At 38.8% G+C, this 27,434-nt stretch overlaps 2 protein-coding genes and 1 long non-coding RNA gene across 15 annotated transcripts in view; 2 read left to right on the top strand and 1 right to left on the bottom strand.

Moving 5' to 3' along the window:
- The window catches only part of PEX3 (peroxisomal biogenesis factor 3), a 36,615-nt gene extending 35,368 nt beyond the window's left edge, over positions 1 to 1,247 (top strand). For both annotated transcript variants that reach the window (XM_019951683.3, XM_019951682.3), the window contains exon 12: positions 260 to 1,247. In XM_019951683.3, coding sequence (XP_019807242.1) covers positions 260 to 343 — 84 coding nt within the window. In that variant the 3' untranslated portion in view covers positions 344 to 1,247. The remainder of the gene's footprint in view (positions 1 to 259) is intronic.
- The window catches only part of FUCA2 (alpha-L-fucosidase 2), a 60,166-nt gene extending 33,099 nt beyond the window's left edge, over positions 1 to 27,067 (bottom strand). For 5 of the 10 annotated variants that reach the window (XR_002179703.3, XR_012324889.1, XR_012324888.1 and 2 more), the window contains exons 1-7: positions 26,655 to 27,067; positions 21,345 to 21,532; positions 18,015 to 18,354; positions 16,467 to 16,677; positions 16,032 to 16,222; positions 7,293 to 7,401; positions 5,955 to 6,054 (exon numbers count right to left, since the gene is read on the bottom strand). Coding sequence is in view for 4 of the 10 variants with exons in the window: in XM_019951681.3 (XP_019807240.2) it covers positions 5,955 to 6,054; positions 7,293 to 7,401; positions 16,032 to 16,222; positions 16,467 to 16,677; positions 18,015 to 18,354; positions 21,345 to 21,532; positions 26,655 to 27,052 (1,537 nt within the window). In the remaining 6 variants the exon portion in view is untranslated. Of the gene's footprint in view, positions 1 to 257; positions 3,139 to 5,270; positions 6,055 to 7,292; positions 7,402 to 16,031; positions 16,223 to 16,466; positions 16,678 to 18,014; positions 18,355 to 21,344; positions 21,533 to 26,654 lie in introns of those variants that run through there. The other 5 variants (XR_012324890.1, XR_004529272.2, XM_033867795.2 and 2 more) reach the window with 5 other exon arrangements.
- Positions 1,859 to 11,936, top strand: LOC141276036 (uncharacterized). 3 transcript variants are annotated; one of them, XR_012324893.1, is made up of 4 exons: positions 1,859 to 1,988; positions 7,899 to 7,957; positions 8,394 to 8,562; positions 8,952 to 11,936. It is a non-coding gene; the product is annotated as an uncharacterized lncRNA (long non-coding RNA). The 3 variants fall into 3 exon arrangements; XR_012324894.1 differs by adding an exon at positions 3,306 to 3,424 and having other exon boundaries at positions 1,878 to 1,988; positions 8,394 to 11,936; XR_012324892.1 differs by having other exon boundaries at positions 8,394 to 11,936.
- Positions 27,068 to 27,434: the final 367 nt, after the last annotated feature.

Here is a 27,434-nt window from a genome sequence, read left to right on the forward strand (position 1 = left end):
CATTTGAAGACTATTTTGGGTCGTCTTCTCTAAGCCACACTTGAATACTTATCATATCCACTATCTCTCACGTAAGAACTTAAACAATAAACATCTCCAGGAATTTATTATAAGAAAAACTACTTCTTTCATTAAATGGTTTTCTTTTTGGCCTTAATGCCACAAAACTTAGAGCTAACTTTGTTGCTTGATTACAGAAATGAATTCTGATTATCTGTTCTTTTTATAAACTGTAATGTTTTATTGTCGTCTTTGCTAGGATCTGTTAATGATGGAGCAAGTGAAAGACTTCGCTGCTAATGTGTATGAGGCCTTTAGTACTCCTCAACAACTGGAGAAATGATTTTTTCCTTCAGGAAGAACTACAGTGGAATTCATTTGCTTTAAAAAATACACTGAATAAATCAACTATATAGAGGGTAATGATTTGGTACTGAAATGTCTAATAAAAATATATTCATAATCAAAGTCTTCATTTCATAATAAAATAGATTTATTTGGCATCTTAATATATTTTTTTAAAGTCATCAACAAACTGGTTTTTGTGGGCATATCTGAGTGTACACAGGGCAAATGTCAGAATTGTTAATAATTTGTTACACCATGGATATTAGTTCCAAACTGATTAATGTAGATAGTTCTTTTATATAATAGGAAATTCAGTATACTTTGACATTAATACTGAGGTAAAATCTGTTTGGGAAGTAGGTGTGAAGTCTGGAAAATAATGCTATTTAATCATTAAGTTCTCTGGACTACAGTATACAGGAGTGAATCAGACTTCCAGTTAGTATTCAAAGGGATAAGTTATTTGTCTTAAATATACCTGATTGAGGACTTTGTTTTTTTAGAGAAATCAGTTAATTTAGCAACTGTGATCTGGACTTCCCTGGCAGTCCAGTGGTTAAAACTCCCTGCTTCTCCTGCAGGGGGAACGGGTTCGATCCCTGATCCCTGGTCGGGGGAACTAAGATTTTGCATGCCGCATGGCACGGCCAGAAAAAAATAGGGAACAACTATGATCAGCAATTTTTTTCTTTACTGTTGTTAACAATCCTTAGGAAACTACATATTGATTTAGGGGCAAAAATTGTGTTGATGCCGTTTACTCATAGCTATGATTAACTACTGTACATAGTTTCATTCATTTTTTGTAAATAATTTTAATAACTTACTTTGTATTGATTTTGAACAGTGAATCTTATTGCAATAAAGTATTTTAGTAAAATATGGTTTTATTGAGTTAATACTTTACAACTATTAATTTATTTGTCCCATAGCATTTTTGCTGTTATTTTTGGAGATTACACTAGTTTTCAAGTTTCATTTTAACTGGTAATTGTTGCTTTCTTTTAACTTATTTGTTTAGAAAAAATAAATAGCATTTCCTTCTGAAAAGAAATAATTCATTGTTCTAGTAAATCTATAGTTCTTTATATGGGTAATTAGAGCAGAAATAAATGAATCATGATCGTCATTATATTAGATATATTTTCAGTAGCATAAGAATATTTTCAGTAGCATCATTTTATGTTGTTTTATTTCTCTAACATATAACATATAGCTAAATAGTAGAAGGTAGAAAATGAATTGTGAAGTCTCTTCTAAGGCCAGGTTAGGCCTGAAGCCAACCACTAGGGAATCTATGCCTAGAATATTTTTTTAAAAAAACAAAAAACAAAACAAAAAAAACAGAAAAAACAGATGTAAAAGCGGAGAGGAGAGCAAATGCTTCTTTTCAAAATTTGACGGAATATAATGACGTTATTTCTAATAGGGTGGTGGAAAAACTATATTTTGGAAAATTAGTAAATGTGTGTGTAATAGGGCATGCATCTCTTCCAGCAATATTAACCCAGGATTTCATCCAAGGAAATTTTGAGAATGAACAGGTGCAGCCTTGTTAAGGATAGAAAGCTGATCATCTGAAAATTATCACCTGGAATCATCTACCTCTGTAGAGTTGTAGCAGTTTTAGAGATGACAAGGTAAAAACCACATGTATTTAAAGCTAATTGGACTTAGACATTATAAATTTGTCTTCTAATTGTACAGTAGGAGCCCTTTTATCTGGGACCCTTAGTTGTTTGGTTAATCCAAGAAGTCATTTAAAGCAGGGTATCATTTAAAAAATAACACATGTATTCTTAGATATTTTAACTTAAAATATAAATAATCTTTATTTGCCAGTTATTGAATGTAGGACCCATGTCTTTTCTACCTTTTCAGTGTAGGTCTGCTTCTAAGGGTTCTCTAATTGTCTTTCTTATACAGATCACATGTATTAACATTATATAGTTGTAAACCAGGGGTACAGAATTCTTGTAGATTTTTACTATATTTCCCTTCAGTCTTTTACAACTTTTTTTTTTTTTTTTTGCTGCGTTGGGTCTTCGTTGCTGCGCGCAGGCTTTCTCTAGTTGTGGCGAGCGGGGGCTACTCTTAATTGCAGGGCGCAGGCTTCTCTTTGCAGTGGCTTCTCTTGTTGCAGAGCACGGGCTTTAGGCGTGCGGGCTTCAGTAGTTGTGACTCGCGGGCTCTAGAGCGCAGGCTCAGTAGTTGTGGCACACGGGCTTAGTTGCTCCATGGCATGTGGGATCTTCCCAGACCAGGAATCAAACCTGTGTTCCCTGCATTGGCAGGTGGATTCTTAACAACTGTGCCACCAGGGAAGTCCTTTTACAACTGTTTTACCCACAATTAATTAACCAGTACATTTAAATTGGAAAAAAAAAAAAGGCAACATATGTTTATCTAGTTTTTCCAAAGTATTCAGCTTGGTTTTCACAGAAACTATAACTGTTCACACTCATTTCATCTGCTTATGCAACATGATAAAAAGTTCTACTGGCATAATTAGTTTGGTAACTATAGTAGTTTCCTAGAACTGCCATAACAAATTACCACTAACTGTGTGGCTTAAACAATAGAAATTTATTCTCTCACCATTCTGGTGCTTAGAAATCCAAAATTAAGGTGTCAGCAGGGCCATGCTCCCTCTGAAGACTCTCAGGAAGAATCCCTCCAGTCCTTCCTTGACTCTTCCAGCTTCTGGTGGCCCCAAGAATTCCTTGGCTTTGTAGCAGCGTAGTCTCTGCTTCTGTCTCCATATGGTCATCTTTTACATGCTTGTGACCCCTGCATCCAGTATGATCTTACTTCAATATTTACTTTAATTGCATCTGCAGAGACACTACTTCCAAGATCATATTCTGAGCTTTTGGGTAGACGTGAATTATTGGGGAACACTATTCAACCCATAACAGTAACGAACTCAACTAACCCTTGGTAAACATATATTGCAGCAAGTGAAAATCAAGGTGAAGCATGTGCCAGACAGAAGCCTACTAACTGAAAGCCTGCAGCTTGCCTGGGCGTCAATCAGTATGCTTTTCCAAGAAAATGGAGAGCATCCGTTAATCTAGTGAGTTGGGTAAATGGAGATTACTTAAAACAGCTTCTACTTTCTCCTTCAAACTTGCATAAATGTGTTGGTTACTGTATATATATAAAAATCTGATATGAACAATTATTTATTTTTTTGCAAGTTAGGAAGGTTTTCATCTAACCAGGTCTTTTACTTACAAAATTGAAATGAACAGAAGGCAAAACATCTGTCTTGTTTTCTATTGTCCTAATCCATATTTATTTGATTAGCCTGACCTTTTAAAGTAATTGTGTTGCTTCAATGTGGCACTCATAAGAAAATGAGAGTCTTATTAAAGTGATATCCATATTTTAAATGATATCAATGTCTAAATCATTCAGTCTAATAATCTAGCTTTGCTTGCCTTCAATATTTCTCATCATTAAAGAAAAATCCAAAGTTACTGAAATTCAAAACAAGTCAATTTTGTGCCTATTTAGTAACTCTGGGAAAAGGCACAATTGCTTGGGGGGTTAAGGACTATTGGCTAAAATAGGTAATAAGAGCTCTGGTTTTTAATTATCCTTACTATAATTCCTGCCCTCCATACCAATGATAATGCTAAGAATTTGATGGAATATTTTAAAATGCTTGTTATGAGTCCCACTTATAGTATATTTCACATATAAGCAAGATATACCTTAAATAAACTTAAATTTGGTGTCTCATTCTGTTTCATATATAATGTCTGGTTATTAGCAAAGCATTTTATCAGCACCTCTGAATGCTGAGCTGTATTTTATCATTTAGCTCCCTCACAGCTACCCATTAACTAAACCCTATACCTAACTATAATTTGCTTAAATAGTTCCATTTTCCCTCTATTTGTGAAGGTCAAGATGGACAGGGTAGGAATTTAAATGATTGACAGGTTTTTAGTCTCAAAAATACTTTCTTCAGGGCTTCCCTGGTGGTGCAGTGGTGGAGAGTCTGTGCTCCGCAACGGGAGAGGCCACAACAGTGAGAAAAGCCCGTGTACCGCAAAAAAAAAAAAAAAAAAAACTTTCTTCAAACAAACAGATGACCTCACTTTTATGTTAAGATTCTTCTAACCCTGTTTATTTGGGTTTGAGGGCTTTTTTCCTTTTTTTGTTTTTCCTTAGTCTAGTGTTTGGGATCATGTAAATCTGTCTTTGGACCTCTAATAAAATGTTACTTGGGATTTAGAACTCTTAAAGTACTTATTCATGTAAATACTTTGGCATGGTTTCAAAATTTTGATAGTTGTAGAAACTTCAGCAATGAATAATTTTTTTTAAGATTTTCAACTTCAAGATGATTTTAGAAAATAAATATGAATAGTATTTTATTTCCCTGTCTACTTGAAGCATTTATAGGGAACAATGAGATGTCCACATTTGATTGATAGGACAAAATGAAGCCTGTAGCACTTCAAATAAAGATCTAGCCATGTGGAACATCTTTTGTTAAGGGGAGTGAGTTCTTTAATCAGTGTTTCTTTAAATTTACATCAGTATTATTTTTGCTTCATTCTTAGGGAAGATCTGAATAGACTTCCTAATTTTCAGCTAGCTGTTCAACTTCAATTTGCTTAAAAGCATATACAGGAAGTAAATTTATTAATTTAAATTGGTCCTCAAATTAGCCCACCCACAAAAATAGGCCCATACCTCCAATCCCACACACTCACCTCCCCCTGCCAAAGAAAAACGTGGAAGAATACATACTAAAATATTAGTAGTGGTGATCTTAACAGTGATTTTGCCTTTAAGCATTTCTGTATAATCTTAAATATCTATAGTGAACATATCAGTTTTATTACCAAGAGGGAAAAAAAGACAAATTTTTTTTATAAAAAGAAAATTACTGTAAGCATTGGAAATAAAATATTAAGCCAAATTTATTATATACCTATGAACCTCTATTAGTCGGCTAGGGTTGCCATAATAAATACCACATATAGGATGGCTTAAACAACAGTAATTTATTTTCTCACAGTTCTGAAGGCTGAAAGATCAAGGTGTCAGCAGGTTTGGTTTCTCTTGAGGCCTCTGTCCTTGGCTTGCAGATGGCTACCTTCTCACTGCATCCTTACATGGTCTTTCCTCCATATGCTTGCATCCGTGCTCTTCCTCTTCTTATAAGGACTCCAGTCATATTGGATTAAGGTCCCACTCTTATGACTTCATTTAACCTTAGTTACTTCTTTAAAATCTCCAAATACAATCACATTGGGGCTTAGGGCTTCAACATGTGAATTTGGCAGAAGACACAACTCAGTCCTTAACACCACCAATTCCTCACTACTCTGAAACAAAATCCCCACCTCTGAATCACACGTGGAAATAAATTCAGTGTGAAGGGACGTCAATAGCAAAGTGCACTGGAGAGTTAAACCAGTTATGTGAGTAATTTAGGAAATTCTGGGCCAATTTTACATTTGCTTTCTCTGTGTGCTACAATTATAGAAACCTGATACATTCTAGTCTTAGATATAACTGCATCAGGAAGCACTCTACTGCAAATCAGGTCACATTAGTTAGTGCTAGAGCCCAGCCCCACTTACAGGGCATCTGATGAACAGTTAGCTGAGGCAGTTCTACCATGATGCCATTTTGCTCCAAAGGAGTCCATTGAAGTGGCTGTCCATGTCCCAGTAGTTCAACCTGAAATTAAAAACATACACACAAATGTCTCCAAGTGTATCTCTGACTCCCTCACTTTATTCGGAAGGAGTGGTTGATATCTCTTAAAAAGCAATGTGGACAGAAGATTCATTTTTTACTTTTATTTAGTGGATTACAAGCTGTTTTAAAATGAGTGTATACATCTGTCTTGCTCCCATATTACTCTTAAAAGTGTGCAGGATTTGGGGAAGAATTGTAAAGATTGAATAGTGTCAGAGTAGAGAAAATTATTCTCAAACCAATCTGCACGACTAAGGCCTGCCCAGTTCTCACACAGAATGTTTGAAGAAAGGCTCAGCTTCCTTATCCAGCCACCATTCCCCCCAAGATGTTCCAATAACCTCCACTAATCAACAATACCTAAGTGTGATCAATTATTACTGTAACTGTTCTATATTCTTCATCTTATACAAGGTGAATTTCAATAAGTAGTTTTCTATATATCTGTGGTTATTTTGAACCAGAAAACTTTGCTTATCATGTAGAGTAACATAAAAACAAAACCCGTGAACTTTCAAATAACACTATTGATGGCAGCCAAAGAGAACATAAATAAAATAAAAAGATAATGTCATGCCCAGGACACTAAGCTGTAATTAAACATCAGATCTGAACTCATCTCCTTTTCTGCCTGATTGGCCATAAGTGTTAGAAATGAAATATGGAAAAATGATGCAAGGAAAAGCATTTGGACAATTCATATCCCAGAAAATTTTCAGTTTCTTAAAAATAATCTATAAAATATATCAAAGTGAACTCAATGCCAGAGCTGATGGTTAAAACTGTGAGATTAACCTTTAATTTTCCCCCAGTTTTTTGTGAACTTGAAATGGTAGGGCCATGACATCTCATAGTTATTCAGATGTGTTCTGGGGTGGGATGTCAGGGGAAGAATCTGGACTCCAGTTTTACGAAAAGATTCATTTTGGATGCATGCAGTGAGCCTGAACAACATAGAATGACTGTGAAGAAGATATTTTAATTGATATGCATGGAGATAATATAGCCGTTTTATAGGTTTGGTTTTCTGGGAAATGAAAGAAAACTTTCAAAGGTTTTTGCCAAACATTGCCATTGATGAAGTCCATTTTTAAATTACTCTTATGAGGTATAAGAGGAACACATATAAGGCTCACCCTGAAGTTAAAAGTTATGTCTTCATCAGGTTATTCTAGGCAGCAAGTTAAAGGAACAATAAAGACAAAATTCCCTCTTACCTCTGTTGCCCCCAGAGTAGCTTTGGGCTGACCAAGAAACAGCTGTCCTGATGTGGGCCATTTGAGAAACATGGCATAGACCAATTTGTTTTTAGGTTTGGACGTGTACCTGGTTAAAAGGGAATAAAAGCATAGTAATATTTCTCATTATTTATGGGTCAGGTCTAGAATTATTTTACAGAGATACTTCCATTCAGTAAATATTTACCAATGTTTTTATTAATAGAGTGAAGGAAAACTAGCCCGATGGTAGCATAAAAAGCACCAGAAGGGTTCTGATCCCAATTCCCGTGTATGTGTGTGGAGTGGGGAGAAGTTCCCCACACCACCAAGCAATTCTCGGCCACTAACTGGGTGTCCTACAATTCAACTCAATTCTGACACCATCTACCCAGATATAGTGTCAGATTCTACAGGTTAAGGGTTTAGTCCTACAAGACTGCCCCCTCCCCAAATTCAGACACCAGTCACAAGTCCAGATTGTCACCTGGGCTTCTGACCCACAGGCTATAGATTGGAGCTTCCTACGACCCCCTCCTTGAGTTCAACTAATTTTCTAGAGCAGCTCACAGAATTTACAGAAACATTTTACTTCCTGTATTACAGGTCTATTATAAAAGGATATATCTCAGGAACAGCCAGATGGAAGAGATGCACAGGGCAAGGTATGTGGGAAGGGGCAGGGAGCTTCCATGCCCTCTCCAGGTGCTCCACTCTCCCTGTACCTCCACCAATCCAGAAGTTCTCTAAACCTCATCCTTGGGATTTTTATGGAGGCTTCATTAGTCATTATTAATTAAATCAATGACCACTGATGATTGGTTCAACCTCCACCCTCTCACCCCTCCCTGGAGGCCATGGGTGGGACTGAAAGTTCCAACCCTCTAATAACATGGTCGGGTCTCCTGGCAACCAGCCCTCATCCTTTGGTAGTGTCCAAAATCACCTCACTGACATAACAAAAGACACCTTTATGGCTCTTATCGCTTAGGAAATTCCAAGAGTTTTAGGAGCTCTGTGCCAGAAACAGAAAAAGACCAAATATATATTTCTTATTATAAATCACAATTATCACAGCACCTGTCTTCCCCACTTCCCCAGTGCTAAAAGGAAGTTCTTGGAACCGAGATTTTTCTAGTACTACTCTTCTTCATCAGACTTTTCTCATGGAGCTGGAAACAGGTGGGGGAATGTGAGCAAAGAGCATAAGATGCAAGAATAGATGGCTTTCCACCTGATGATCAAATCTTCATACTCCTTCATTCAACAGGTATGTATCTGTCAATGCTGGGCCCAGTACCGTGCTTGGTGTTAAGGATACAATAGAAAACAAAACACACTTAGTTCTTGTTCTTGTAAAGCTTAGACTAGAGTGAGGGAGAGAGACATCAAATAATCACACAAATAATATAGAAGGGTGAATTTTTATAAGCACTATGAAAGAAGAGGAAGTTGAAAGATTATAACAAAGGCATGTTTTTACGTTATACCATTAGCAAGAAAATGACATTTAATCTGAGACTTAAAGGATGAATGTGAGCAAAAGGGAAAAGGTGAGAAGAGTAAGGTCTAGACAAAGAAAACAGAATTCATTCATTTTTTCACTCAATTATTTTACAAATATTTATTGACATCTTAAAATGTTAATCACTGTTTCAGAGCTGGAGACATAGTATTGAACACAGTCCCTGTCCTCATGGAGCTTACATGTAGTGGAGAAAATTAGAATGAGCAAAAAAATGTATGTCAGATGATGATTAAATGTTATGGAGAAAACTGAAGCCCAGTAAGAAGAATAGAGCATGCCTGTGTGAAAATTGATAAACAGGAAGCTCAATTAAAATAGAGTCAGGAGACCAGAGAGGGGAGCTCCCATGCCCTGCAACAATAGCAGAGCCCACATGAAGTAGGAAGGCTCCTCTTATTACCTGGCAACAACTCAGCCAATGAAAAGCCATGGACTCTTCATTTACTATAGCTTTCCCAGCTTCCTTTTCCCCCCAGTAAAAGAGTTCTCCTTCCCTTGCTGTGCAGGGACTTACATGTGGCTTGCCATGTTTGCAGACCCCAAATTACAATTCCTTGCTGATCGCAAATAAACCCACTTTTGCTGGAGAAATAACTGGCAGTCTATTTTAGGTCAACACTACGTTGGCAAAAAGGGATCTAGGTGTTCTTTTAAATAAAATAGTCAAGAAAGAAAACTACAGACCAATATCACTGGTGAACATAGATGCAAATATCCTCAACAAAATACTAGCAAACAGAATCCAACAGCACATTAAAAGGATCAAACACCATGATCAAGTGGGGTTTATCCCAGGAATGCAAGGATTCTTCAATATATGCAAATCAATCAATGTGATACACCATATTAACAAAATGAAGGAGAAAAAACCATATGATCATCTCAGTAGATGCAGAGAAAGCTTTGGGAAAAATTCAACAACCATTTATTATAAAGACCCTCTACAAAGTACACATAGAAGGAACTTACCTCAACATAATAAAGACCATATATGACAAACCCACAGCCAACATCATCCTCAAAGGTGAAAAACTGAAACCATTTCCACTAAGATCAGGAACAAGACAAGGTTGCCCACTCTCACCACTATTATTCAACATAGTTTTGGAAGTTTTAGCCACAGCAATCAGAGAAGAGAAAGAAAGAAAAGGCATCCAAATCGGAAAAGAAGAAGTAAAGCTGTCACTGTTTGCAGATGACATGATACTATACATAGAGAATCCTAAAGATGCTACCAGAAAACTACTAGAGCTAATCAATGAATTTGGTAAAGTAGCAGGATACAAAATTAATGCACAGAAATCTCTTGCATTCTTATACACTAATGATGAAAAATCTGCAAGTGAAATTAAGAAAACACTCCCATTTACCATTGCAAGAAAAAGAATAAAACACCTAGGAATAAACCTACCTAAGGAGACAAAAGACCTGTATGCAGAAAATTATAAGACACTGATGAAAGAAATTAAAGATGATGGACAGATATACCATGTTCTTGGATTGGAAGAATCAACACTGTGAAAATGACTATACTACCCAAAGCAATCTACAGATTCAATGCAATCCCTGTCAAACTACCACTGGCATTTTTCACAGAACTAGAATGAAAAATTTCACAATTTGTATGGAAACACAAAAGACCCCGAATAGCCAAAGCAATCTTGAGAAAGAAAAGCAGAGCTGGAGGAATCAGGCTCCCTGACTTCAGACTATACTACAAAGCTACAGTAATCAAGACAGTATGGTACTGGCACAAAAACAGAAATATAGATCAATGGAACAGGATTGAAAGCCCAGAGATAAACCCACGCACATATGGTCACCTTATCTTTGATAAAGGAGGCAAGAATATAAAATGGAGAAAAGACAGCCTCTTCAATAAGTGGTGCTGGGAAAACTGGACAGCTACATGTAAAAGAATGAAATTAGAACACTCCCTAACACCATAAACAAAAATAAACTCAAAGGGATTAAAGACCTAAATGTAAGGCCAGACACTATCAAACTCTTAGATGAAAACGTAGGCAGAACACACTATGACATAATTCACAGCAAGATCCTTTTTGACCCACCTCCCAGAGAAATGGAAATAAAAACAAAAATAAACAAATGGGACCTAAAACTTCAAAGCTCTTGCACAGCAAAGGAAACCATAAACAAGACGAAAAGACAACCGTCAGAATGGAAGAAAATATTTGCAAATGAAACAACTGACAAAGGATTGATCTCCAGAATTTACAAGCAGCTCATGCAGCTCAATATCAAAGAAAGAAACAACCCAATCCAAAAATGGGCAGAAGACCTAAATAGACATTTCTCCAAAGAAGATATACAGATTGCCAACAAACACATGAAAGAATGCTCAACATCATTAATCATTAGAGAAATGGAAATCAAAACTACCATACGATGTCAACTCACACCAGTCAGAAAGGCCATCATCAAAAAATCTACAAACAATAAATACTGGAGAGGGTGTGGAGAAAAGGGGACCCTCATACACTGTTGGTGGGAATGTAAATGGATACAGCCACTATGGAGAACAGTATGGAGGTTCCTTAAAAAACTACAAATAGAACTAGCATACGACCCAGCAATCCCACTACTGGGCATATACCCTGAGAAAACCATAATTCAAAAAGAGTCATGTACCACAATGTTCATTGCAGCTCTGTTTACAATAGCTAGGACATGGAAGCAACCTAAGTGTCCATCGACAGATGAATGGATAAAGAAGATGTGGCATATATATACAATGGAATATTAATCAGCCATAGAAAGAAATGAAATTGAGTTATTTGTAGTGAGGTGGACGGAACTAGAGACTGTCATACAGAGTGAAGTAAGTCAGAAAGAGGAAAACAAATACCGTATGCTAACACATATATATGGAATCTAAAAAAAAAAAAGGTCATGAAGAACCTAGGGGCAAGACGGGAATAAAGACGCAGATCTACTAGAGAATGGATTTGAGGACACAGGGAGGGGGAAGGGTCAGCTGTGACAAAGTGAGAGAGTGGCATGGACATATATACACTACCAAATGTAAAATCCATAGCTACTGGGAAGCAGCCGCATAGCACAGGGAGATCAGCTCGGTGCTTTGTGACCACCTAGAGGGGTGGGATAGGGAGGGTGAGAGGGAGGGAGATGCAAGAGGGAAGAGATATGGGGATATATGTATATGTATAACTGATTCACTTTGTTATAAAGCAGAAACTAACACACCATTGTAAAGCAATTATACCCCAATAAAGATGTTAAAAAAGAAAAAAGAAGATCACAGGATTGTTAGGGGATTCTTTGGGTCCTCTGTGTTTATACTAACCTCAAATTAAATATCTGTACATTCTGTCACATTAATTTAAATCTTCACTAAACTTACTTTCTTAAAAGGAATAGACAACTTGTTCTCAAGGTAAATCAGTGATGAAGAAAACAGAAAAAATCATAGACCTTCTGATTCTCTAGACTGATTCCTTACTGATTTGGAGACAAACTTCAAATTTTAAAAAATTATTTTGAGCCATGTTAGAAATCATAATCACTCTCACATTTGGTAATCTGAAGCAGTTTTAATTTCTTAAACCAATGGCATTGCTGGAAATTACCTGACCCCTAAATTTTAAAATGTGTTCATTTATTCAAAAATTATCTATTTGTGACTACAATATACCTGGAACTCTTTTAAGTTCTGGGTGTACAGCAATAAAGAAGAAAGTCTACATGCAAAAAAATAAAAAATAAATAGAATAGTCAAGGAAGACCTCTTTGAGGAGGTGGCGTTGAGGAAACCTGAAGGATGTGAGGGAGAACCACGTGAGCAGAGGAAGAGAACAGCAAGCACAGAGTCCCAATGCAGCAGTATGCTTGGCCTGTTGATAGAACAGCAAGGAGGGCAGAGTGACTGAAGGAGAGTAAGTGAAGGATAGCATGATAGCCAATGAGATCACAGAGACAAGGTGCTCGTTTTTATAGGACCTTATAAGCCTTTGTAAGTCTTGAATTTTTCTCTAAGACTGGAAGCCGCTGGAAGAATTTGAGCATGGGAGTGTCGTAACCTGACTTATTATTTAAAAGGTTTTGTAGCAGATAGATTAAAGGAGCACAGATGGAAATAGATCAGACAAGAAGCTACTGAAATAATCCATGGGGGAAACGATGGAGACTAACAGGAAGAGGGTTGCCACAGAGAGGATGAGAAGTGGTCAGATTCCAGATATATTTCAAAGATATGATGAATTTACTGATGGATTGGCTGTGGGATGTAAAAGAAAGGGAAGTTAAGGACTCCAAGGTTTTGGGCCTGACAAGCACCTAAAAGCATGAAGCTGCCATTAACTGAGATGGGGGAGACTGTGGGTGGAACTAATTTAGAGCAAAATTTTAAGGACCTAAGTTTTGGACACAACAGGTTTAAGATGCTTTATTTTTAAGTGGAGACACTGACTAGGAAGTTGAATATATGAGTCTGGAGTTTAAAAAAGATGATTGCACTGCAGAGGTCATCAGTATGGCATTTAAAGCCCTGAAAATAGATGAGATCACCTGGGGAATTAAGATAAAGAATAGAAGTCCAAGGGCTGAGCCTCAGGGCACTTCAAGGTTTAGTAGTCGGGGACTTGAGGTGGAACCAGCAAAGGAGACTAAGAAGGAATGGCCAACAGGCACAGTGAAGACAGAGACAGCCATCACCTGGGGCAAATGCTGACAGTAAGCTCAGATGATAGGGACCGCGACTGACCCAGTGAGGGAGAGGTTCCTGTGGACCTGGATAACAGTGATTTTATAGAGTGTGGGGTGGAAGTCTGACCAGAGTGAGTTTAAGAGGGAAACTGGAGGGCTTCCCTGGTGGTGCAGTGGTTGGGAGCCCTCCTGCCAATGCAGGGGACAAGGGTTCAAGCCCTGGTCCAGGAAGATCCCACGTGCAGTGGAGCAACTAAGTCTGTGCGCCACAACTACTGAGCCTGCACTCTAGAGCCTGTGCGCCACAACTACTGAAGCCCGCGTGCCTAGAGCCTGTGCTCCGCAGCAGGAGAAGCACCGCAATGAGAAGCCTGTGCACTGCAGCGAAGAGTAGCCCCTACTCACCGCAACTAGAGAAATCCGCGTGCAGCAACGAAGACCCAACACAGCCAAAAATATACATAAATAAATAAATAAATAAGTTTTTTTAAAAAAAGAGGAAAACTGGAGCAAGAAACTGGAGATAGCAAGTAAAAAACATTCTTTCAAGATGTTCTACTATAAAGGAAAGTAGAGAAATGGGAAAGTAGCTGGAGATCTAAGTAGGATGGAAAGAGTTCAAGATGAAAAAAACCAAAACAGGTTTTTATGCTGATAGGAAAGGATCTAACAAAGAGGGGAAATTGAAGATGAGGAGCAAACGGGGAGAATTGCTAGAACAATATCCTTGAGTGGATAATCTGGGATGGGATCCAGGATACACGGGTTTGCTTTAAAGCCAAAAGTGAGAGCATTTGACATTGTGTGTGTGTGTGTGTGTGTGTGTGTGTGTGTGTGTGTTTCTAGTCACATTTAGCTACACAGGGGTAGATATGGAATAAGTAGAGCTGAGTTTAATCAAAGCTGAGTTTTAATGAGTACGACAGAGGGAGAGAGAGTTAAGGAGTTGAGGGTGGATGCACTGGAGTGATGCATAGAACCTGACCTGGATAAGGAAAAAGAAAAGACATGAGAGGGTTGAGGCAGGAGGAAGAGAAAAAGTGACAGAATTAAAGGCGGCAGATCCCTTTGGAAGCTGAAGTGAGCTAAAATATAAGAGGTGGGAGTTAGACAATGGAATGCTTCAGACTGAGAGCATAGAAGGAGTACAATTATTGGAAATACAAGGTCTAAGGTACGACCAACAGAAGGGGAAAGGATCCCTAGAAGGGAGGAGGTACCGGAACTGAGGGGCCAGCAGATTAGAAGAGCTGTGAATATTGACATTAAAATCACTAAGAATTATGTGAAGCGTAGTTCTGGGGACAGTAACAGTGAGCCAGGGCTAAAGTGTCAAAGGATTTCAAGGATCGCCCTGGGAGTCTAGATAGTTATCTAAAGATGCAGCAAGGAGGGAAGCACACGTGCTGAACCTGCGGGGAGAGAGCTCCTCTGGTAAGGCAGGGATGGCAAGCCACTGGGCTCGGTGCAGCGGAGCCAGGCTACGGCTTTATAGGTCTTGCTAATAAGTAGTTTGGCTTTTATCTTATTGAAAGAAAATGTAATGGAATAATGGTTAACCATTGTCAAATCCCAGATCCGACACCCTCATAGTCAAATACAAACACAGAAGCAAATTCTAAAACCCAATTTAAACTAGCCTCTGTAAAATGAAAGATTGGTTCTGAGTTCTTATTGTGGCTTCTCCCAGACCCGGCATTCTAAAATTCTATAGTCAGTTGCTTCTGTGTAGACTGCCTTACTTTATTTTCTTCAATGAACTGACAATTTATTTTAAGTCATAAGTTCAAGGAAGATTATTTAGTCTAATCTTTTGATATATACTTGATCAGGCTGTACTCACTTTGGTGGCAACATAAGGTGAATTTTTAGAGCTTCACTAATGCTACTCTTATTTATATATGTTAAGACCGCACATCAGAAACCACCGTATTTGCAGAGTCTGACCCATTGGCCCATAGAACTTTCCAAAGCTCAGACAGAACCTGTGGCAAGGCTTTTACAGGAGATACTAGTTAAAAGAAAAGTTAGCCAGTTAAGATAATTTTAAAGAAACTTCAGGTTTAGATTTATTAGAGTAATAGGAACAAGGTACAAGATTTTTAATCAATTTAAATAATGCTGTTATTTTTGCAGATTTTTAATATTTTTTCTGCCCTTCCGCACCTCCTGCTAATTTGGTGCGATGTAACACCTGCAAAAGTTAGAATTTACCTGACTAAACCTGAAGTCTCTTTTGGATTAACCACTCAGCATTTTTTTTTTTTTTCATTTTTCTGAATGGCCTACAATTTTTGTAAGAGCTGAATATTTTTCCCTGAAATCTGTCCACTGTTTGGAGGAATCTAGAGATGATTTCAGCTCAATTTGATAAATAATGTGTTTTAAAATATTCTAATTTCTTGTAGAGTAAGTAAAGAAAGTGTTTTGTGTAGGTGGGCATTCATCCCATTTCCTTTTTTAGTTTACTTTTCTCTTTACCTCTGAGAAATGTTAAATGCCTTCCTCTATCTAATAGTACTTACCATACCTCTGGGGTGACAGTGTCATTCTGGGATCTCCAAGCATGGGTGTCATAGATGGCTTCTCCATTGACTTTTAGCCAGGTCCCCATTTGCCTTAATCGCTCCTCAAAAATTGCAGAAATGGTACCATCTTTTGTGGGCCCAATATTCATCAAAAGATTTCCTCCACATGAAACTGTTTCTACAAGTTGCTAAAAAATTAAGAATAAATATAGTTCTTAGAGAAAGAAAACAATTCCATCCTGAATGTGTTAACATGTGGTATTTATGGACTTAGACATATATATATAGCCACTATCTAGGAGAATACACACAGAAAAAAGAGTAATGTCCTGTGTTATAGACCGCTGAGCTATACAATTTAGAAAAAATAATTCTCATACACCTACACTATTACAAGTGCTACCATAATGGTCACCAGACATTTTACTGTACCTTCACCAATTCTTCAATTGTAAGATAGTCAGAGATTCCAGCATTCCTCCTATAGCCCCAGGAAAACTGGTCTATTGTCATGCAGTTTTCCCATTTATGTGGCAAAAGATGTCCTGGGTTATAACGATCACTGCAGGTATAGTAGCCACCGTGCTTACAGATGCTACCAGCTCCCCAACGGTCATTGGTGACCACTGTGTCCCGAACTGGGCTGAAATGAAAAGGATGATTTTTTTTTTTTAAACAAAAAGTAAAAAATTTTTACACAAAAGCAGTGTCACTGAAAAGAGGTCTGACTGAAATTCACTCCTGGAAAATAACCGTAGTGGAATATAATACAAAGCCCACAGTTTTGAAGTCAAATAGACCTGGGGAGATTGTAGTCCTGGCCTGTAATTTCTAAGTTCGCTGTCCCACAGCAAGTTACCTAACTCTTCTGAATAATCAATTTCCTCATCTATTATTAGAACAGAACTAATTTATGTAAAACACATAGCCCAGTGCCCAGCACACATAGCACTTATAAGAGTATTTTACTATTATTTGAAGGTTCTCCTCCCTGCCTCCATATTGTGAATGGTAGCTAAAATTGAACTTACAGTCAAGACATTCTTCTCACCTATGACTGAATAATCTCCTACATATATTCTAGCCTTTCTTTCTCTTACAATTGTGCCTAATATTGAAAAACCTCAGGAAAGTTGACCGTTATCATGGAATTCACTGTAGCATGAAATACCCCCGCTACATTATTCATCATAGCAGTTGGTACCTCCTGCACTTCTCCACTTAGAGGGGATCGTTTGGTTCACAAATTGAAGTGGAGGGTTCCCCATATTTCCTTTTGGAAGGAGTACCTAGAGAAACTGCAGTTACATATCAAGAGCTCTCCAGAGTATTTGTATGTGTGCCCTTTGTGGGCCCAGAGAACACAAGCAGGACACTCCCTGACCTCCTAGCATGATACCAAGTACTTTCTAGTTACAAATATAACTTTGCTCCATATAGTGTAAGCCTTATCAAGGAGCTCAGTCAGAACTTCCTGTTCTAATGGGGTAGCTTGGAACATGCTAGAAAGCAAGAGGAGAGAACAGGAAGAGGTGAAATGCTGACGATGAGGGAAAAGAGGAGACAAACAAGGGTGACACTGTCTGAGCAGCAAAGATTATCAAATGTATGAGGATGAAAAGAAGCAACTAGAGGAATTGAAAAGCACATCATCAGAAACAGTGATGAATAAATAGAGTTGTCCCAGAATAGAAGATGAAAATGAGGACCCACAAAATTAATGTCTTCAAAGTTCTTGATCCTGTGACGTTTAGTCTGATTTCAAAATCAGACTATTGAGTTGTATTTGACTCCTGATTTGTAACTCTTGATTATTCTGAGTAAATATTGATATATCTAATGAGCATTATTTACAATGATTTCCTCCCCCATGTCACAAATGAGCCTGAAAGGACATATTTCAAGAAGCAAGGGAATTAAAATTTTATACATGTAGTAGGAATGTTTAAGGTCACAACAGCAATCTAATAACACACACACCTCTCATTGTACAACCATGCTAGGAAGACTGTGCTGTTCCAGTACGTATCTGGGGCCCCTCCATCACCATCTGACCACAGGACCTCAGGCTGATACTGGTTCACTAACTCGTAGAGCTCGGGCAGCATCTTAGACAGTGGATATTGTTGTTTCTGGAATGAGCTGGATTCATCCTCAAGGAAGAGCGGATGAAACCATTCAAAAAGGGAATAGTACAGTCCAAAGCGCAGGTCAGTCCTGGTCCTAACAGCTACTGCAAGTTCCTTGACAATGTCCTTCTTCGGCCCCTCATCTACAGCATTCCAGTTCCACGAACGCTCTGAGCCCCACAAGGTGAAGCCTGAAACATTATATTAAAAAGCTTGTAAGCATATCAATTGTTTTAGTAAATTTCCACATATACAAACACCAAAACAAATTACATAGGGGGAATTCCCTGGCGGTCCAGTGCTTAGGACTCTGAGCTTTCACTGCCAAGGGCATGGGTTCGATCCCTGGTTGGGGAACTAAGATACCACGAGCTGCGCAGTGCAGCCAAAAAAAACAAAAAGAAAGCTTTCAAATCACATAGGCAGTACACGTAATACATAAATCACTGTTTCCACAAACAACTGCTTTATGGCAGTTTTTTTCCATAGTATACATTTTGCTTTCATACAAGAAACAAATGAGAATTTAAACAAAGTAGAACCAAGATTTTTAAAAGCAACTCTCAGGGTTCCCCATAAAGTCTGTATAGTCTGATCTATCTCCTGTATTCTCCCTCTTAGACTATAAGCTCCTTGAGGGACAGCATCATGTCTGCAGTGTCCCCTGCTATATCCTCAGCCAATGGCTAGCACAGGGTCTAGCACAAAATCAGCAATCAACATTAGCGATCACAGCTAAGACAGGAACACCTTCCGTATCTACCATGCTAAACAATGACTGTTACTGCTTACAGTGAAGATCCTGAGATGCACTCCTGCAAGATTCTTATTTGTCTTCTAAACCAAAAATTAAAGTATATTCCCTGGTTTTAGGATTATTTATTTTGTTATAGTATGATTCTTAGAACACTGGTGTCCATGTATAGTAGTAAGTGTCCTTTACCCTCATTATTCATTTTATCAAGGTGGGGGTGGGGTACTAGTCCCCAGTAGTTCTGTACTTTGCAATGTACCCACCACTTGTAATCTCATCCTACTCTAAAATCATAAGCTTGGATGTCGTGCTTTAAATTACCTAAAAGTGAATTACCTACCAACTAAATAGGTAAGAAGAATGTCTGCCTTTACATAAGCACTTTGAAATAATTCATATTTTAAAAGGAATTTGCATTTAGATTGCTGGTTGTTCTATATAAAAACCATAGAAGCCCTATATAAACTGAAATACTTAAGAAATAATTTAAAAAGCCTCAAAATGTTTAGTTGGCACCTAGGAACATAAATACATTGTTGCTGTCCCACTAAAATCTAAAAGAATCTTTGAGAACAGACATAAGTAAGGTGCTTTGGTGCAACACTTTACTCTTGTAAATTAGGACAAGACTAAGATGGACACACTCTGGATTCATTTTGAAGAAACTTTTAAAAGAGCTCACACTGGTTCTAAAGATGTTTGTGGTAAACTTCGAAGCATTGCTGATGATATTTAAAGTCTTATTCAAAATGTTTCAACTTGACAGACCCTAACGTCTGGCGGTGCTAAAACCACATGGGTATTCGGTTCAGTAGCACCACCAGAAGCTCACACAGTGGTCTTCCCGCCTAGCCAGGCTCAGCAGGGTCTCTCCCATAATCATGAAAACGTCCAACAATATGAGTCCTAGAGAGTTGATAAATGTGGGCTACATCATCTGTCCTCACAATGTGATTAAGATTGTTTTGTTTTGTTTTTAAATAAGCTCACTATGTAATACCTTGTGCCATGCAGCTTGGAGAAATTCCTAGGCATCAGGAAATCAACATGTTCACAAGCAAATACGCTTTATAAATATCCATCTCAGCCTGAGAAACATCTATAGGAGAAAATCATTAAGCCACTAGAATGTGGCCAATGGGAAAAATATTCTAAGATAATTCCTTATTTTGGGTTTTGGTTCTTCCCTTCTAATCCCCTACCCACCCCTGGGGAAAATAATGAGGGAAAATTTTTTATTCCAAGGCAAAGATGGTTATGCAAACAAATTGTCTAATTATTAACATGCTGTTGGAACAATAATAATTTGCTGATGCTTCCTTGATCTTATAGATACTGGAATGGTAATGGGTGGAATCTATCCTATTAGTGGAAGATTACTATGATGGTAATTTTATGTGTCAACGTGATTGGGCCACTGGGTGCCCAGATATTTGGTTAAACATCATTCGGGATATGTTCCTGGGTGTTTCTAGATGAAATTAACATTTGAATAGGTAGACTGAGTAAAGCAGATTGCCCTCCCCCAGTGGGTGGGCCTCATCTAATCCACTGAAGGCCTGCCTAAACAGAATAAGAGGCTGATTAAGAAAGAATTCTTTTCTCTGCATGTCTTTGAGCTGAGACATCAGTCTTCTCCTGCCTTTGCACTCATACTTGGACAGGAACCTAAATCATCCACTCTCCTGGTTCTCAGGCCTTTGGACTCAGACTGGAACAATACAACTGGCTCTCTTGGGTCTAGACTTCTCAGCCTCCATAGTTGCGTGAGTCAATTTCTTATGATAAACCTTTCTATATATTATACTGCTTATTAGTTCTGTTTCTCTGAAGAACCCTAATACAACCACTGTGTTTCCTTTACATATTCCTCCACCATCTCTGATATTTCTGGGCACCACTACAGCTCCATAATCCTGTTCCTTCCAGGTGACCTGCGTCATTTTCATCACTAGCAAACTGTCCTCAATTGGGCCATATAAGAGTTGGCCAAAAGCACAACCTTGTGTGTCCGTCATGATGCAAAACTACAGCAAAATAATCCCCTGGGTGCCTTCCCAGAATGCATTACAAAGGTGGAAAGAAAGGAAGAATGCAATTCCAAGTGTAAACTTTGACCTGCAACCCACTTCCCATTTCAAATAGCTTCAAATCAAATCTTGGATTACTTGGAAATTGTTAAATATGCATATAAAAAAATGTGATCAGTTTCCATTTTTTCTCTGTCATGTGGAGGGTATGATCTTTCTGCATACATAATGCTTCTTAACTGGGTGGAACACATGGTCTCTTAAGCTGCAAGCACTTATGATTGCTCCTAAGAGAAAACTCTGATTTCATGTGGATGACCTTGCTTTAGTTTCTTGGTCCAAAAGAACTACTTTACATTTCATAACCACTGTGAGTTTTTGCAAATGTTGTACTTACCTTCATGATGTTTGGAAGTTAAGACAACATATTTGGCACCAGAAGCCTGTAAAATATCTGCCCACTGGTTTGCATCAAAAAATTTTGCTGTAAACAGTGGTCCAAAATCTGCGTATGTGAAATCAGGAGGGTAATTATTTTTCATAAAGTCCACATAACTCGGTAACTTTTCCTTTTGCCAATACCACCTAAGGGGATGAAGGAAACAGCATATAAGCAGCATTCACATAAACATCTGAGATATAGTTATCCCTCAGTATCCATCGGGGATTAGTCCCAGGAGCCTCAGCAGATACCCAAATCTGTGGGTGCTCAAGTCCCTTATATAAAATGGCATAGTATTGGGTTGGCCAAAAGTTCGTTTGTTTTCTTCTGTAAGATGGCTCTAGTACCACTTGTCTTTAACTTCATTCAAAACAATTAGATTGTATTGTGACAGCTGTCATATCAGCGTGCATTTAAAAAAAAACTTATCAAAATTGGTGAATTTTTGTGTAGACATTTTAATATTAAAGATGGAAGAAAAAAGAAACATGTTTGGTATATTATGTTTTATTATTTCAAGAAAGGTAAAAAAACGACTGAAACACAAAAAAAGATGTGTGCAGTGTATGGAGAAGGTGCTGTGAGTGATTGAATGTATCAAAAGTGGTTTTCGAAGTTTCATGCTGGAGATTTCTCACTGGACGATGATCCACTCTCAGGTAGACCAGTTGAAGTTGATAGTGATCAAATCGAGACATTAATTGAGATCAATCAACATTATACCACGCGGGAGATAGCTGACATACTCAAAATATCCAAATCAAGCATTGAAAATCATTTGCACTTGGTTATGTTCATCACTTTGATGTTTGGGTACCACATAAGTTAAGCGAAAAAAACCTTCTTGACCATATTTCCGCATGCCATTCTCTACTTAAACATTAAGAAAATGTTCCGTTTTTAAAACAAATTGTGATGGGCAATGAAAAGTGGATACTGTACAATGATGTGGAATGGAAGAGATCGTGGGGCAAGCGAATTGAACCACCACCAACCACACCACAGGCCAGTCTTCATCTGAAGAAGGTGATGTTGTATATATGGTGGGATTGGAAGGGAGTCCTCTATTATGAGCTCCTTCCAGAACACCAAACGATTAATTCTAACAAGTACTGCTCCCAATTAGACCAACTGAAAGCAGCACTCTACGAAAAGCGTCTGCAATTAGTCAACAGAAAATGCATAATCTTCCATCAGGATAACTCAAGACTACACGTTTCTTTAATGACAAGGCAAAAACTGTTACGGCTTGGCTGGGAAGTTCTGATTCATCCGCCATATTCACCAGACATTGCACCTTCAGATTTCCATTTATTTCAGTCTTTACAAAATTCTCTTAATGGAAAAAATTTCGATTCCCTGGAAGACTGTAAAAGGCACCTGGAACAGTTCTTTGCTCAAAAAGATAAAAAGTTTGGGGAAGATGGAATTATGAAGTTGCCTGAAAAATGGCAGAAGGTAGTGGAACAAAACAGTGAATATGTTGTTCAATAAAGTTCTTGGTAAAAATGAAAAATGTGTCTTTTATTTTTACTTAAAAACTGAAGGAACTTTTTGGCCAGCCCAGTCAGCCAATACAGTCAGCCCTCCATATCCACAGTTTCGGCATCTGTGGATTAAAGCAACCGTGGATGAAAATTTCCATCTGAGGTTGGTTGAGTCCAGAGATGTGAAATCCTCGAATATAGAGGGCCAAGTGTATATTTATTGAAAAAAATCCACATAAAAGTGGACCAAACCTGTGTCGTTCAAGGGTCACCTGTAACTGCCCCAGCTCCCTTTACTAAATCCCCCTTACTCACATATTACCAAGATTCTCTTCCTCACTTCCCCATTTAGTTTGACTTCACCTTAAAGAAAGCTTATGTAAACTTCCATAGTCTTCCATCTATCCCTCTGTGAACTCCACTCAGCTCATCAACCTGAACATTCCAGACAACACAGCCACCCATTTGCTCTTAATTCTTCACTTTTAAATTGCAACATGTAGTATCTTTACATAGTTAGTCCTTTGTAACATAAGTGATGAAGGCTTCAAAAGAAGACAAAGCACATAAAGCGTAACACAAATGTATTATATTCACTAGCAGAGAACAAGTGGGGGAGGAGATGACAGTAAAATTAAGAAGATGCTGTTATTTTACTATATTGACTCAGCCTTCAAGGAGTCACTGGTTATATGCATGGTTTCTGAGTCACTGGTTATATGCATGGTTTCTGAGCAATGGGGCCTAAACTGCCTAAGCAAAGCTTCAGGAGGAAAACAACATCGAAAACATAATTTTTAGATAAATATGGCAGTAATATTATGCTCATGAAATAGATGCAGGCCCCATCTCTGACCCATCTTCTACTCTTCCTTCCACCACTCCTTTCATAAGAGTGTTTCTAAGGGATGAGTAAATCCATAATCAGCATTACATCCCCAAAGATGATCAGGAGGTTCATCCCACCGAGAAGCCTTCACTGAAGGACATAATATGTCACAGGCACTATTCTTTACCTGCCCAAGAGTCAGATACATACTTTCCCAGTTTCCATCACACCTACCACATGGAAACCTGACCCAAGCTGGCCAATGGAACTTGAGGGGAAGCCAACTTGGGAGATTCTGGGAATGGTTTCCTCTCTAATAGAAAGAGATACAACTTGCCTTCGGACAAGGTTGTATGAAGGGATGCCTGTCCACCATCATGTGACCATGACAGGACAAGTCAACAGGCTGAGGATGACAGAAAGCTTAGGTCTTTGATTTCATCAATGAGCCAACTACCTCTAAATTTCTCATTATGTAGAGTAACAAACCCCTATTGTTAAACCTTTTATTTGGGTTTTCTATACCTTGAAGTGAAAGTATCCTAATTGATACATGATGCATCTTTACATTTTAAATCGAACTACAAAAGAGAAACTGGGACAGTCAGAAAGTTAAAAGATAAGAGATTTCTATTTTTTCCTAACACATCTAATTTGAACTTGCATTCTCTATTATAGTCTAGAGTCACTTCTCAAATTTCATACTAATAGAGATGAGAAGAGGCACCTACAGTAAACAGCCCATAATTTATATTTGGTTTCGAACTGCCATTAAGGACAGTCAGATATACCCATCTCTACTGTTGATGGCTCCAGGACAAATTGGGGTGGGGAGCAGAGATTTAGAGGGGACACAAAGGGAAACTATAGATAATTAAAGAATCTTCCACAGGGTTATTGCACTTCCAGACCATCAAAAATATACTCTGTTTTGTATGAGAATTACCTTTATTGTCCTAGGTCAAAACAAACAACTTTGTGTTCATTTGTAGAAAATAAAAAGTTAACCATTACAAAGAATAAGATGACTCAAAACTAGCTGTTTTGCACAGAGCACTAGTTTCAGTTAACAATCAAATCCTCTCCCAGCACCAAATGTATATTTACCTAATCTTCCCAGTTGAACAAAATGGCAAATTAAAGTATAATTTATTATATCTTAAGAGGAAAAAATCTGTTAATTGATGTACCTTGCTAATCTGAAACATTTCAAAACTAAACTCAAAATGCCTCACAGCACAAAACTTGCAAAGGAAGATTTATAACATCCTGAAGCAAATATATTTGGTAATACAAGTTATGGGAAGAAAGAGTCCCTTGGTTTTGAAGTTGATTCCAAAAGAGTATATGAATAGTACTCCATAGTTTATACGGTTCTTTTACATCAACTGGCCTAACTGAATAAGAAGAGTTACTGGTTGCAGAAAGTCTCTTTATAGAAAGTGGTACAATGTTTATAGTATAACGTTAATACAATATATAGTTTATACTCTGTATTGTATCTGCCAACTAGAAATTGTCACTTGCCATCTGGTTCTATAAGAATGAAGTCGCTAGCCACTGAAGTCACTGACCTTCATCACACCCTGGGAGGAGTTCAAGGTGGAGATGAGGAATGAGGCACTCTGTGCTCTGGGAGAAACTGGCAGAACAGCCCTTCAGATAATTAGATATTTTCAGGAGATTTTATGAGCCCAAATTCTTGCATCTTCTCATATCTAGAAAAGCACTAAAATCATAAGGGAGAATCTTCTCCTTGTGACTAGCAGCACCCTTTTCGTGACTAGCGGTAACCTTCTCGTGACTAGCAGCACCCTTCTCGTGACTAGCGGTAACCTTCTGCCAAAATGTGTGCTTGATTGCACGTATCCGCCTTCGCCAGAGTCACATATATACTGATCTCTCCCCCCAACCTCTTCAGAGCAGCTCCTCAGAGCTCTCTGAGAGGCTGTCTCCCAAGCTTCAGTCCTCATTTTGCCCCAAATAAAACTTAATTCACAACTCTCACATAGGGTATTTTTTTTCAGTTGACGTATCTAAAATATATTGTATATATTAAATTTGTTGTACACTATATAGTATAAAGCAGGTTTAAATACTCATTGTTTATTTTCTTATTTCACTAGGAATATATTATATATGTATACTATATATATATATATATATATATATATATATATATATACCATTTCTATCTTGAAGAACTTAAAATACCTCAGGTATTTAATCAGGAAAGTATGTGAGACACTGCAAAGTTGTAAGGGATTACATGCACATTTTTACATAGATCTCAAGGTAAAAGCTACAGAGCAATTTTTTGTGCAGCACTTTCCACATAGCAGTCTATTAATAATTGGGGTTTTTTAGGGTAAACATTCTAGAACTTTTTGTTTCTTGAGCCACACGTGGTAACATTTTAACATTAAAGAGCCAGTGAATGCCCAAAGGAACAGAAGTCTCACATACCCATGAATTTATGTTTAAATCATACTTCATGGCAGAACAACTAAAAATTGACAGGTAGCAGCAGAACAGCGACGGGACAAGGTGTCTGATTCTCTAAGGACAAGGACGGCAGTTTAGGCTCACGCTTCACATTATGACCCCACACAGTCGATTACTTTCCTGCTGTCTCAGTCATTCGGTGGCTACAGAGTGATAACTACAACTTGATAAGTGCAGCTATCAAGAAGCTGAGAAGCCAGTCACATCAGTTGTGTGACAACTCTTGCAGTCACACGGAAGAAAAATTCGGTGTTCACCCAGCACGAACCACTTACACAGTAAATTATTCATTTAACACCCGGAAATGCTAAACACCGCTAAAACAGCGGGAGGTGAAACTGACTAGGGGGCAAAACAAACCGGCATAGGCTGGGATCTGGGTCATGGCTGGAGGCCAGTGGGGTGCAAAGCGGGGTCAGAGGAGACGGAGGGAGGTGCACTCACCAGAACCATTCGCTCCCGAAACTGGGCACGGAGAACACGCCCCAGTGGATGAAGATGCCGAACTTGGCCTGGTCGAACCAGGCGGGCAGCTGGCGTGCATCCAGGGACTCCCAGGTGGGGTCGAAGCGCGCGGCGCCGCCAACTGGACCCGGCGGCGGCAGCAGCAGCAGCAGCGAGAGTACGAGCCCAGGCAGCTTCGGGGACCTCATGGCCCCGCGCCCGCCGTCCTGCCCGCACGCGCGCGGCCTCCTGATCCCTCGTCCTTCCGGGTCCCTGGCTGAGTAAGAGCCGCCAGGGTCACCTGACCAAGCTGTCCTAGGAGAAAGGCACCCTCCTCTCTGGGATGGGAGTGGCCGCGGTCCCGGCGCCGGAACAGAACGACCACAGGAGGCCTGCATCGCTCACTTGCAAAACTAAGGACGCCAGTATTACCCCAAAGCCAGCCCTGAGGCTGCTCAGCTAAGCCTCCTAGTCAATCCGCTTGGGAGAGAAAAAACGAGTCTGGTTCAGGGACCTGTGGGAGCACCTCTCTCCTCAACCTCCAGCTCCTTCTAGAAACCGCCAGAGGAGACGCTAGAGACCAGCCTGGGTGGAACCGTGGACCTGGATCCCAAGGCGGGAACCTCAGCCGGGTCGTCCAACCCCTCCCTGGCCGGTGGCACCGAAAAACCCAGATCCTTCTCAGCCTCTGCATTTTACACCCCGCTCCCACTCCCCAGAGTCCTGGGTGTGTTTAGAACTGTGGCTGTCAACCTTGAGTCTGTATCAGGTGAAATTCCA

This window comes from Tursiops truncatus, chromosome 12 (assembly GCF_011762595.2).
Source record: "Tursiops truncatus isolate mTurTru1 chromosome 12, mTurTru1.mat.Y, whole genome shotgun sequence".
NCBI lineage: Eukaryota > Metazoa > Chordata > Mammalia > Artiodactyla > Delphinidae > Tursiops > Tursiops truncatus.